General features: G+C 43.5%; 2 protein-coding genes across 4 annotated transcripts in view; one reads left to right on the top strand and one right to left on the bottom strand.

Moving 5' to 3' along the window:
- MAX (MYC associated factor X) overlaps positions 1-9,621 on the top strand; it is a 99,028-nt gene extending 89,407 nt beyond the window's left edge. Inside the window, exon 3 of one of the 2 annotated variants that reach the window (XM_003952511.6) lies at positions 6,799-9,621. In XM_003952511.6, the coding sequence (XP_003952560.1) occupies positions 6,799-6,879 (81 nt within the window). In that variant the 3' untranslated portion in view covers positions 6,880-9,621. The remainder of the gene's footprint in view (positions 1-6,798) is intronic. The other variant, XM_003314383.7, reaches the window with a different exon arrangement.
- The window catches only part of FNTB (farnesyltransferase, CAAX box, beta), a 75,300-nt gene that overhangs the window by 48,902 nt on the left and 12,621 nt on the right, over positions 1-13,777 (bottom strand). For both annotated transcript variants that reach the window (NM_001302412.1, XM_009427944.5), the window contains 2 exon segments: positions 688-760; positions 8,803-8,867. In NM_001302412.1, coding sequence (NP_001289341.1) covers positions 688-760; positions 8,803-8,867 — 138 coding nt within the window.

Below are 13,777 nucleotides of genomic sequence, written 5' to 3'. Positions count from 1 at the left end.
AAGATTGGAGACTTCCTGTTCACATTCACCCTTTGCCTGCCACTCAGTCCCATCCAACATCTGTCCCCCTCCACCGTCACCCAGTCCTGAGGTTGCTCTGGGAAATATTAAAGATCTACTCTTAAATAGTAATGTTAAATTGCAAGGACCACTCTCTATACTGGTCCTCTAGTCAGTATAGAAATTAGATCTTATTACAAGAAAGGGTTTTTTGTCTCTTTAATGAAGATATGAAAAGTAATGTACTTACTAGAAGGAGTGGTGAAGTTGGAAAATGTGTAACCATCACGATACAGACTTAACAGGTTTGGACAATAGTCCTCAATAAATGAGCGAGAAATTAGATCAGCTTATAGGGCAAAGGGTTAAGGGTGAACAGGTAACTGGCATTTAGCCAGCTGTCAAGGAGGTCTAGATAAAGCACGTGAACCCCTCAGTCATCATCTAGTAACAGAAGAAAGCCCCATCCTATCTAGGGTGCTCCACTCACTCTGGAAGAGACTAGGTTCTGCCCTTTCAGGGCTGAGTCCCAGCTCTGTGACAGCACCCTACCTCCTGCCAGAGCCACAGAGAACAAAGAGTGACTCTGCAACAGGTCAGCCCCAACAGTCTTTTACGTTTAAATAGAAAAAGGAGGAGGATTTGGTGGATAATTTGACAGCAAGAGTTCCTGGGTAATGTGTTTACCTCATAGGCATCTGTCAGTTGTCGAAGGCCTCTTTTCAGATAATGGAAGTGCTTCTCCCTCTGCAAAACAAGCCTGGAAAGACAAACAGTTTATAAGCCCATTCTAATAGCTTATGCTTCCACCATACACACGTATATGCACGTACACACACACGGGTACACACTCAGCTTCAGGACGTCCCCCTGCAATCACTGACTGGATAACCAGCAACTTCTCTGGTTCCAAAGAGCAACTAAACCAGAGAAAAGAAGCTCTTGTCTGAATGTCTCTAAAGCATCTGAAAACCATGCCAGCTGACATTTTGAGTGCGATTGTCTCCTAAAGGCAGTGACTTTGGGCTAACGGAAAAGCCGCAATGAGCACACGCAGCCAGGCAATGACAGTCCACCCAGAAACTTCCTCCAGCATCTAAGAACAGATATCTTTGTGGCTCCCCATCCTATAAGCAATTTAAATCTGAGCCTCGCCACTTCCCTGCTTCAGCCGCTGTCATTTCAGTCACCCCTTCTGGGATGACTTCTCCAAGGCCCGTAATTTACTCCCTGCCTGCCTCTCGGTTATCCAACTATTATTCTCTCCCTGAAATTCCACCTCCCACGTGTGACCCACAGCCCTGGCCAGAGGACCGTGTTCTGCAGCCAGTTGCTGTCCTTGGCTTTCAAGTCAGCAATACTGGCTTTAAGATGGAATGTGCCGCCCATGGCCACCTGCACAGGCCGGGCAAAGCACAGAGGCTGCACTTCTTTCTTGGTCTGGCAGAAGAGCCTGTGTGACTAGGGAAGGAAAGAAAAAGCACAGATTGTCAAGATGTTCCCTGTGCTTGCAGATTACAGAAACAAAGGAAAGAGAACCATTCCCTTTGCTAGGTAGTCAATTCCACAATTGTTTATCAAATTCCCACTGTACTTGGCTCAGAATAAGAGCCTTCATGTAGTCTTTTTTTTTTTTTTTTTTTTTTTTCCTGAGACGGAGTCTCGCTCTGTCACCCAGGCTGGAGTGCAGTGGTGTGATTTCAGCTTACTGCAACCTCCACCTCTTGGGTTCAAGCTATTCTCCTGCCTCAGCCACCTGAGTAGCTGGGATTACAGGCACGTGCCACCACACCCAGCTAATTTTTGTATTTTTAGTGGACACGGGGGTTTCACCATGTTGCCCAGGCTGGTCTTGAACTCCTGACCTCAGGTAATCCCCTGCCTTGGCCTCCCAAAATGCTGGGATTACAGGCGTGAGCCACCGCACCCAGCCCTTCATGTAGTCTTTACCTCAAAAACTCTTCCAATTCAGAAATGAGGTAAGTATATCAATGGCTACAAGGAAAGAATGGGTAGGTTTTGCAAGGGAAAAACATACTACTGAGGCTCAAAAGGGAGGGGATATCTCATGAAGAAAGGAATGATCAGGAAAGTTTGTGTGAAAAAGGAGGAATGTGCGATGAGTGGCCCTGGCAGAAGGAGAAAATTTTAATTCAATTTTAATTCAAGTTTAAATAGCTGCAGGTGGCTAATGGCTACTCTACTATGCTGCACAGGTATCAAGTGTACAAGAGGAGTGACAGGTGGGAGAATCTGACCTCAATACAGGGATGAAAGAGGAATGGGAGGAAAGCAGGAGTACTGCCCCAGTTTAAAAACAAACAAACAAACAAACAAACAAACAAGGATCTGGGATGCTGACTAAGGCATTTCTACTCAATTTACTAGGCAAAGGGAAGTCCTGAAGGTTTTTGAGATGAGGAAAGAAATGATCAGAACTGTGCTTTAGAAAAACAGTAGGTAGTCAGTATGTGTTTACAAACTGAAGTATCTGAAAACATCGCAGTGGGCAGACAGATGGGGTGGGGAGACAGGGTTAGAAGCTCTGAGGAACTGACCCAGTTGGGGCTACCTAGGGCCCGAACTAGTGTGTGACCCATGATCAGCTGACTTTTGGATGTGTGGGTCTTAGGATGCTGGGAGTGCATTCAGGTGATGATGTCAATCAGGCTGCTGGACACACACGTGAGGCTCAGAAGAGGGATTCAGGTTACACACACAGACTACGAAGCATTTGTCTGCACGCAAGTGACAGGTGAAGCCACAGAAGGTGAGAGGGCAGAGAGAGAAGTTTGAAAACAAAACTGTGGGAAGACCCATCTCTAAGGGTTTGGAGGAGCCAGTGAAGGAGAGAAACAGGAGAGTTTACATATGCTAGGGAAGAGCAAAGGAAGTGTCATGTCACAGGCCATCAGGGAGGAGAATTTCAGGAAGATGTTTAACAGTGGCAGATGCTGCAGCAAGACTGAGGGGAAAAGACAACAAACCACAGAAGGGCTAGAGACCTCCAAGAGCATTCAGAGCAGAGGTGAAGGCAAATTGTAAACAAGAGAAGGCCAGACTCAGTTTCTCTTTCAGGAAAGTCCACTCAGGACGCAGGGAGCACCCATCTGTGTGGGCAGAGTGTTGTCCAGCACTGGGGTAGAGGCTGCTCTGTACCCTAGAGCGACAGTCCAGAGGTGGACACACATGTGAAAATGACAAGCAGAGCCCTGTCCAATAAATGCTGTGATCAGCCACGGGAAGAGATGGAGGGTCAGAAAACTCTTCCCAAAGGGAACAGCATTGAGTTTAAGGCTGGAAAGACATGAGTTAAGCAGGCAAAATGAAGAAAACACCATGACACATTTGAGTTAGTTTAGTTCAGCTGGATCAAAAGTACAAGGCAGTAAGCAGAGAAATTCCACATTAGAAATGCAAAAGCTCAGAGGAAATCCATAGGGAAGGTCTGTAAAGAGGATGGAGGAGGGCTGGGATGAGGGTATAGTAGGAGAGGTGAGCCTGGAATAAGGAAGGATGCTACATTCTTTGAGCGAGAAATGATGGGTACGAAGCTAGCCAAATATAGGTCTCTGATGTGGGAAGAAGGAAACAGGAAAGTCAGGTGGGTCAGCCTCGATTTTCTCAGGAACTAGGAGTCAAGATGGTGGGAGAGCTGTGGAGTGGCCACGGTGGTGGGTGTGTTAGGGAATCTACATGAGACGAATAAAAGGATTATAAGGCAGTTAGTGAAGGGCCAGTGAAATTAAGAAGTATAACATGTTGGTGAAGCCAGTCAGCAGCCTCAGGAGAAACCAAGCCTGCTGACACCTTGGTCTTAAGACTTCTGGCCTCCAGAAATGTGAAAAAATAAATCTCTGTGGTTTAATGCACCCCATCTGTGATACCATTTTATGGCAGCCCAAGCTGACTAATACCCTCACCGGTCCTTCATTCTCAACTCACCTCTATCCAAAAATCTTTTCTGTGTAGGAAGTTAAGAAAGAAAAGGTAGAGCTCTTCCTATTTTTACCTGAACAATTCAGCCCCCAAACCATTCAATTACATGGAGCAGAATAAGACAGGTTTCGTGCAGGACTTGAGGGGGTGCAGGGTGGGATGCAGGCTGTCAGCTCAAGTGGATGAGGAGGGCCCCTGTCTCACTGTGCAGAGGGTGACAGGAGAGCAAGTGGGTAAATCTATTAAGGCTATGGGAAGTCAGGTTTCCACTGTCTGAGAAGGAACTTACACATCTATGTGTACTGGGTAATGATTTAAATAGAATTTCTTAGGAGGGGTGAGCCCACTGGGCTTCCAGACTCTTCACAATGTGCCTCCACCCACACTACTCTCCAACCTCATCTCCGCCCCTGAGCTCTGGTCATGCTGCCTTCTTTGAGCTCCGCTCCTTTCAGTCTCCTGGCTTTAGCACATGCTGTTCCCTCTGCCTGGAACACTCTCCCCATCCTTTAAGTTAGCCACCCCTATTCCACCTACAGATTCAGCTTAAATGTCACTTTCTGTAAGAAGCCTTCCCTAACTTCCCAATCCAAATTAGATTCTCCCAGTGATTCTCTCTCTCAAATTATCCCATCGGTAACTGTATATTTGTGTTCATTTGTTTAATGTCCACCTCCCCCACTAGACCAAGAGCCCAGCAGGGGCAGGCCCAGGGCTAGCCTTGCTCACTCTGGCTTCCCTGAGCCCAGCAGAGTGTCCTGTCCTTTGGAGACTCTCTAGATACTGCTGCTGAAAGAGAGGATCACATAAAGGCAGCAGAATGGAATGAGAGCAGAGCCACTTCCTCCCCCCAAACCTGGGCCATCCTGGAAAACATGCATTTGATTGTGACAGATGAGAGGACAGGGGATTCAGTCCATTGCTGGTTCCTGGGGACTTTCTAAACTCACTAAAGCCAGGGGCCTCTCTAGTCAAAAAATAAGCACCTGGCATGTAAGCAATAAAGCAATCGAGGAAAGGTGAACTTATTTGTGAGACCTTGGGAAGAACAACAGTAAGAAGGGAATACATCCTCTACCTGCTCAGGATCTGGGAAATTCTAAAATTGTATCATATACAGGAATGGTAGAAAACACGGGAGCTAAGCTGGTGCCTGTGAGAGACCTGCTTTGAGGACTTTAACTCAGAGTATTCTGGCTTCAGAGCCATTGTCAGCACTTAACCTCCAGGGCTCTATTAGCACAGGGACATTACCAATATTTCTCACTTCTGAGGAGCACCCGTCTCCTTGCCCAGGAGAAAACAAATTTAAAAACTACATGTGAGCGAGGTATCTGTGTAGTTTATGCATTTCAGGTTTCTTATTAAAGCCAAGGTGATAAATGCAAAAGGGTACATTCAAAAGGGTGTGAAACCGTGACAATACCCACAGGGAAGAAAAAATGAATTTTCATGGGAAAGCAGACATGAATAAACAAAACCATGAAAAGCATGGTCAAAAAGCTCCTTGGGACTGACTACCTCACTCCAGGTAGACAGTCCCAACCTTAGAGAAGAAAATCATTTCTGGGAAGGGGATTAAGTATAGAATGTACTGACATTCAGCTCCAGGCTTGACTTTCAGCCCAGTCTGCTATTCAGCTTTGGCCCTGGAACACTGAATAGGCAAATGCCTACTTCAGCATCATCACAGGCATCCCTGGACCTGTGCGTGGTCTGTGGTCCTGGGCGTGTGTGTGAGTCTGTCCCATTTGATCAGCATCATGACCTCAGACACACAAACAAGCCCTGCCATCTAGATTTACTGCTAACAGCTAACCATGCACTTTAGCTAACAGTGAAGGTTACTTCCTGTATTAAAGTGTCAGACTTTTAAATTCTGACTATTAATATGTTAAATATTGAGACTGTGATAATGATTTAAAATTCTGATAAATTTTCTAATTTATTCTTATATCCTCGCTTATTCTACGATGGTGATGTTTGGCTTCAGCCTTATATTGATATGTTGAATTATATACTCAGCCATTCAGCCAAAATGTATAGTATCTCCAATATTAATTAGCATCCTTTAAAACACTCAATTTCATAGGCAACAATGATAAAAACGGGTAATTGTGAAATTCCTGAAACTAACCCAGAGCCCTGATATATTCTATTTCCACAAGGATCCGAGCCCAGGAAGAACACTTTTTTTTTCCCACCCATACTTGACCTACCAGCTATGAATCAGGGGATTTCACTCCTTTAATATCATCTACCACCACTCTCAAAAAACAACTGCTTCCTCCCAGACTATAACCTCCCATTTTCCCTCATATCTCAGTGTGAATAAAAGTCTTTCTTCAGCTCATGAGCTAAGGAAAAACAAATTTTAAAAAAGGAATGAAAGAGACCAAGGGCTCTATCCTGATGGTAAGTGAAAAGGGAATGTCAAATAATCAAAGGTTCATGTGAGAAACAGAGGCTGTGTGTCCCCAGAGCCCAGGCAGTGGACAGTGACTCAGCCCGATCGGGTGAGTCATCGGGGGCACAACCACAACGACAAAGCCCCTGCAAAAGCAATCACCCACACCCTCACCATTATGAAGTCTTGTCCCCTCTGGGGAGGCTAAGCTTGAACCAGCTTGTGCCTAGGGGCAGCGAACTGCCAAGGATACCATTATATTTAAGAGAGCTCGTTCTCCCAAGCTGTTTAAATAAATGGCATCATTTGCTAATCTCTAGCTGTATCTCATGACAAGAGGAATAATTCATTTTATTGAGGTCAGAGCATTGGGTTAATGCAGAGATTTGGTTTAGCAGTTAAGGGAAAGACTATACTAGTAAGCTGATATTTTTCCTCCTTTCCTTCCCCAGGGAACGAAGATGAAGTTAACCCTCCCACCTGTCTTTCCCTATGAACACTTGCCTTTTCCAACTGTTTTTTGCCATGGCTAATCAGAAAAAGTTTCTTATCCTTAAGAAACCATTTCCTATGGTTGCAAAAAAAAAAAAAAAAAAAAAAAAGACACAAAGGTAACAAACAAAGCTGGACCTATTTATAATGTTCCAGTAAGCAGAAGTACCTAGAGACTGACTTGCTAGGATTTAGTCTGTTAGAAGATCTCAAGAAGTCAAGAGACATGATGAAGGAGGAAAGGCTGAACTTCAGACCTGCAACTTCCCAGCCAGAGTGAATCAGCCAGTGACCTAACTACACTTTGTTCAGAGATGTCAAGGAAAAGTGTTCTCTCGGCCAGGTGCCATGGCTCACAGCTGTAATCTCAGCACTTTGGGAGGACTGCTTGAGGCCAGGAGCTCAAGACAAGCCTGAGCAACACAGTGAGACCCCCATCTCTACAAAAAATAAAAACAAAAATAAAATAAGCTAGGCATAGTGATGTGTTCCTATAGTCCCAGCTACTGCGGAGGCTGCACTGAAAGGATTCGCAGGAATTCAAGGCTGCTGTGGGCTATGATCAGGGCACTGCACTCCAGCCTGGGTAACAGAGCAAGACAGGGCAAGACAGGGCAGGGCAGGGCAGGACCGGACAGGACAGGACAAGACAAGACAGACAGAAAGGAAAGAAAGTGAGAAAGACAGAGACAGAAAGAGAGAGGGAGAGAGAAAGAGAGAGGAGAGAAAGAAAGAAAGAGAAAGAGAAAGAGAGAGAGAGAGAAAGAAAGAAAGAGAAAGAAAGAAAGAAAGAAAAGAAAAGAAAGAAAGAAAGAAAGAAAGAAACAAAAGAAAAGAAAGAGAAAGTGTTCCATCATTAAGATAAAATGGTGACCACACAGTTTTAGGCTACTGATCAATTCTGATGGCTGGAATATAACAAATAATGGTTTCAAAAAAAGACTCTGACTGCATGAGAAGTACTAATACAAGAATGAAATAACCTTATGAAATTCTAGTGTGACATATTACAAAACACTGGAAGAGAAAATAAAGGTTCAAATTAAATAATAAATTTTTTCCTATAATTCCCTTTTCAAAATACCTGACCTCACAGGACTTAGAAGACCTCAACTAGCTAAGCTCCAAGGAAAACAAAAGGCATTCTATTTCTTGTTTGAAATTTCATCCTTGGGATATGGAACACAATTACCAACAGGGAGTAGGCATGGAGAAACTCAAACTTCCCATGTTTTTCCAGTCAAATAATAATCCATCCCTTGCCATCTCCCTGGACTCTAAATGTTTCAAAGTACAATATGAAAAAGAAAAATCTGGGCCGGGCACAGTGGCTCACGCCTGTAATCCCAGCACTTTGGGAGGCTGAGGCGGGTGGATCACCTGAAGTCAGGAGTTTAAGACAAGACTGGCCAACACGGTGAAACCCTGTCTCTACTAAAAATACAAAAATTAGCCGAGTGTGGTGGTGGGTGCCTGTAATCCCAGCTTCTTGAGAGGCTGAGGCAGGAGAATCACTTGAACCTATGAGGCGAAGGTTCCAGAGAGCCGAGATTGTGCCACTGCACCCCAGCCTGGGCAACAAGAGCGAAACGCTGTCTCAAAAAAAAAAGAAAAAGAAAGAAAAAGAAAAACCTGAGAGTTCTCATCTGAAGACCAGAGCAGCAGGCTACCACTAAACAAAAACCTGGAATTCCTCTCTCCATCTTCAGACCTCAGAATTGAGGCATTGAGGGGAATCCCCATGTAACACCTGGCAGCTCAGCTCGAGTGGAGAATCGCTCTAAACAGTATTCTACCAGAGGGAGGAGTGGGGGTCTTAGCATATCCAGGTAACCACAAGGACAAGAAACACCATTCTTGCAGCAGATGCTCCCCGTGGTTAGATTCGCTCAAGGAGGAAAGAAGAAAGGCTGCTACATGGTGCTGTTCTCCCAGATCCCCTCAAACTCCTAACCACAGCTTACCTTGGTACAAGGTGGTTGAACTTGTAAGAACTGAAGACCTCCTGGATCTTTTCTTCTACTTTTGCCTGGTAAGGATGCAGGAGACAGGAGAGAGAAAACAAATACAGATGAGACCTCCATCAGCTTTTTCTTCCTATTGCCACAAATGCCTATTGGCGAGGGTTGGTTGGTATGGTCTGGAACTTCACAGTACTGTAAGACAGGGGTTCTGCAGGATGACAGGCTTAGGACAAGGCGAGAGGGAATCCCCTGTACCATGCTGGCATCACAATGGACTTTTCCAGAAACCAAATCCATAATATCCAAACTAATGGCAGTTTTGGTGTTTGGTTCCCTGGCACCAGTTACTCTGGGAGCAGATGAAGACAGATGTCTCTTGCTTGTGTGGGAGAGCATATGCCACCCCAAAATATGCCTCAACAGCATAAGGATTATTTTGAGAAACTGCAGCTACAGGAGAAACTCTGAAAACAGAGTATACCAGTTTTTGAGGGAAATTGACATCTATAAAGGAAATCTCCACTTGTGAGAGTGTTTCCCTCTCCGTACCAAAAGAGAAGGATGACTAAATCAGAGGAAACTATTATCAATGGAGAAGGCACCTACTGAAATCTGCATAACAAACATTACTCTTATTTACCATACTTGTCCTGTTCACCTCCCCATAACTGGCTTCGCCCACAATCTTCTCTGTTTTTAGTTGAAAATGCTATAGAAGCTGGAGTTCTAGATCACCTCTTTCAGAATTACTCATTTTCCCCTGGGTATCTCCTATGTATACATGAAGCATACATGTTAACAAACTTCTGCTTGTTTTTCTTTTGTTACCCTGTTGTTTTGTTATAGTGGTTCCAACCCAGAAATTAGAAGGGTAGAGGGAAAATGATTTTTTTTCTCCCCTCCACTTGAAATATGTATTCTTCCTGCTCTATGAAGTTGTTTGGATGTTCATTAACTCACCACTCTCAAATACATAATTAGTTTCTGCCTACAGTCATGCTTCTTATTGTAAAACTGAACAGTTAAAATATTAAAATCATCTGGGAGATTTATAACAACATCAATTGTTGAAACACCAAAACAAATAGCAAATTCTGGTCCTACGTCACACACAGGACTCCACAGTCCCATAAAATGAAGGATCTCAGAAAGTCAGGTCACAAAAGAAATCAGATCTTTCTCTTCTGAAGACCACACCATAATGCTAAAACCGCCCCACATGGTTGACAAAAATTGCGTGCTGGGTTCTGGACAGAAATACAGTTATAATTAAGCATGAATCAGGCTGCACTTCAGCCCACTTCCTGGTTGCTAAACGTCTGACCATTTGTATCCCATCATTCCTACAGAGCCAGGATCTCCGACATTAGAATCATAAGACTTTTGTTTAAGGATCATCTAAGATGTTTTTCAGACTTTGAAGTCCAGCAATCAGTTTGAAAACCCCCATAAAGGAAGAGGATCTGCCTGAGAATACAGCTTCCTTATCTCCCTGTCAATGACTTCACCCTACACTTTTCAATCAATCAACAAACTCCTCACTCCGCACTTCAGCCCGCTCCAAAACCCTTAAAAGCTCTAACCCCAAATTCCTCAAGGAGGGATTTGAGGATTCTTCCCATCTCCTCATCAGGTGACCCTATGACTAAACCTCCTTCTCTGCTGCAACCCCCGTCTTTCTTTATTTTCTTATTATTATTTTTTTGAGACGGAGTCTCTGTCATCCAGGCTGGAGTGTAGTGGCATGATCTCGGCTCACCGCAACCTCCACCTCCTGGGTTCAAGTGATTCTCCTGCCTCAGCCTCCCAAGTAGCTAGGATTACAGGCGCCCACCACCCCGCCCAGCTAATTTTTGTATTTTTAGTAGAGATGAGGTTTCACCATGTTGACCAGGCTGGTCTCGAACTCCTGACCTCAGGTGATCTACCCGCCTCGGCCTCCCAAAGTGCTGGGATTACAGGCGTGAGCCACCACACCCAGTCAACCCCTTGGTCTACTGACTTGCTGAGTGCATCAGGCAATGGTTGTGGACACAATGTGGTCTCATGGGAGAGCTCCTGTATACAAGGTATAGTAATGAGGGAGCGTCTGGTTAACAGGATTGGCGTTCACCTTCCTTGGCATTCCTAATCTTTGTAGTGAGACATGTTTTTTTTTGAGATTTCAAGATACATAAAAATCTCCCTGGGAAACTTCAAAATTGAGTCATTTATTTCCGAAATACCCATTGAGGTAGAGCTCCTAGTCCCTTTGAGAAGCATGAAAGAATTATCTGTGATGATGAGGGGAGCAGTGATATGAATCATCTACGATGGCAGCCAATCTAAAATTAATTTACATCTGGTTTTAGAATACGCTTTGATATTTGCTTTTGAACATGCATTTGAAGGATGATCTGTTTAAAAGGTTATAATACTTCAAAAAACAGACTGACGTCACCATGAGAATCTGACTTGGGAGGAATAAGAAAGTTGTCCCAGAATCATAATTCTTTTTCCATTCCTGACACTCATGCAGCTAAAATAAAGCACCAGCCTAAATGAAACACAGACTGCATTTCTCAGTCATGCCTATAAGCTGAATGGGATAGAAAAATATATAAGAAATTGGTAAGATCATTAAATAAAGATTTGCCTATGATATACCATCATCCCTCAGTATCCATGCGGGATTGGTTCCAGGATCTCCCAGGATATCAAAATCTGTGGATGCTCAAGTCCTTGATATAAAATGCTGGAGTATTTGCACAAAACCTATACAACCCTCCCATATAATCACGAGTAGCTTAACTACAGGGATACATTCTGAGAGACGCCTTCTTAGGTGATTTCATCATGGTGGGAACATCAGAGTATACTCACACCAACCTGGGTGGTATAGCCTACCACATGCATAGGCTGTATAGTGTGGCCTACTGCTCCTGGGCCACAGGCCTGTACAGCATATTACTGTACTGAATACTGTAGGCAAATGTAACACAATAGTAAGCCTTTGTATATCTAAAAGTATCTAAACACAGAAAAGGTAGAGTGAAAATACAGTACTATAATCTTTCCAGACCACTGTGGTATATGTAGTCTGTTGATTGTTATATAGTGCACGCCTGTATTTTAAATCATTTCTAGATTACTTATAATACCTCCTAGTACAATATAACTGCAATTGAGAAAAGAAAAATAGCTCAGAGCAGTCTGAGTTATGTGAGGTATGCAAAATTTATCAGGCCCAGAGAGACCAAGTATAGGACTTCATTTATGCTCCCAACACCCATGTCCGGGGGCAGTTGTTTAAAGGCATTTCATTCCTCCCTAGCTGCCTCATCCATTATCTTCATGTTCCTGGAATTTGTGATACAAAGAATAATGTATACCTTATGTAATTTTAGTGTAGAGTCTTGGTAAACAATTTAGGAATCGCCTCTTCTTTTCTTTTGTTTTTCTTTCAGTCAGCTTTTTGGGTAACTATTCTTTTTTTTTTTTTTTTTTTTTGAGACGGAGTCTGGCTCTGCCAGGCTGGAGGGCAGTGGTGCGATCTCAGCTCACTGCAACCTCCACCTCCTGGGTTCAAGTGATTCTTCTGCCTCAGCCTCCCGAGTAGCTGGGACTACAGGAGTGTGCCACCACTCCCAGCTAATTTTTTCTATTTTTAGTAGAGAAGGGGTTTCACCATGTTAGCCAGGATGGTCTCGATCTCCTGACCTCGTGATCTGCCGGTCTCAGCCTCCCAAAGTGCTGGGATTACGGGCGTGAGCCACCTCGCCTGGCCCTGGGTAACTGTTCTTGTCCTTTAAAAACCTACTTGTAACTGTTGCTAATTAGAGTGTATACTCAGGGCAACTTGAATCTATGCTCTTGGGTTGCAATCTTCAAGCTTGGCCCAAATAAACTCTCTACTTACATTAACTTTGCCTGAGCTTCTTCCTTTTAGATTGACATAATAACAAGAAAATAAGTCTGTACTTATTCAGTACAGACACAATCTTTTTTCCAAATATTTTTGATCTGTGGTTGGCTGAATCCACAGATGCAGAACCCACAGATATGGAAGACCAACTGTACTGTTTTATCTAAGTGAGTTAATGAATTCTGAATGACACAAAATCAAGTGGGAAGAAAATTCACTTCCTTTACCCCAGTACAAGCCTATTCAAATCCATATGACTTAATAATATTCAAAGGCTAATGCATGAACCCATCTTCCCCTTGGCATTCTGGCACTTAGATGTCTAGGAAGGAAAGCTCCCAGCCAGGAACTCCTTAATCAGAAGTCCCATCTTCAGCTTTCTTGCGGGAAAGCAGCCAAGTACAACGCAAGAAAAATGGAGGTTTATTTCTAAGCTAAGACACCTGACAAAAACATGGAAATATGTCATACCACAAGGTGGAAAATGCTTAAAATTTTCCCAACATAGTGTCCTTCTCTTTGGAGTTCCTAATCATTTCTTCAGAATGAACAAGTGATTTTCCAATGCAGTTAGTAACTAACTCATATCTGAAAAGTCAAGTTATGAATTCTGATGACTATCTGTGTATTACAGGTCAGCTGTTCATAACAATGAATAATTTTCTTTTAAGAACTAGTATATTCTGGTATATTTCTCTTTTTTTTCTTAACAGGTCCCATGGAGAACTAAGAACTGGTGTATTTTTTTAACAGCTTTATTGAGATATAATTCATATACCATTCAACTCACTCATTTAAACTGCACAAATCAATGACTTCTAGCATATTCATAGATTTGTGCATCCATCACAATCAATTTTAGAACATTTCACTCCCCTGAAAAGTAACCCCCCACCTCTTAAGCATCAAATCCAGTTTATCATTCTCCCCACTGCTAACCACTAATTTACTTTCTTTGTTTTTGAGATGGAGTCTCACTCTGTTGCCCAGGCTTGAGTGCAGTGCTGCGATCGTGGCTCACTGCAACCTCTGCCTCCCAGGTTCAAACGATTCTCCTGCCTCAGCCTGCTA

Source organism: Pan troglodytes, chromosome 15 (genome assembly GCF_028858775.2).
Source record: "Pan troglodytes isolate AG18354 chromosome 15, NHGRI_mPanTro3-v2.0_pri, whole genome shotgun sequence".
Lineage (NCBI taxonomy): Eukaryota > Metazoa > Chordata > Mammalia > Primates > Hominidae > Pan > Pan troglodytes.
Note: the sequence above shows the minus strand (reverse complement) of the source record. Positions and strands in the feature narration are given on the sequence as shown.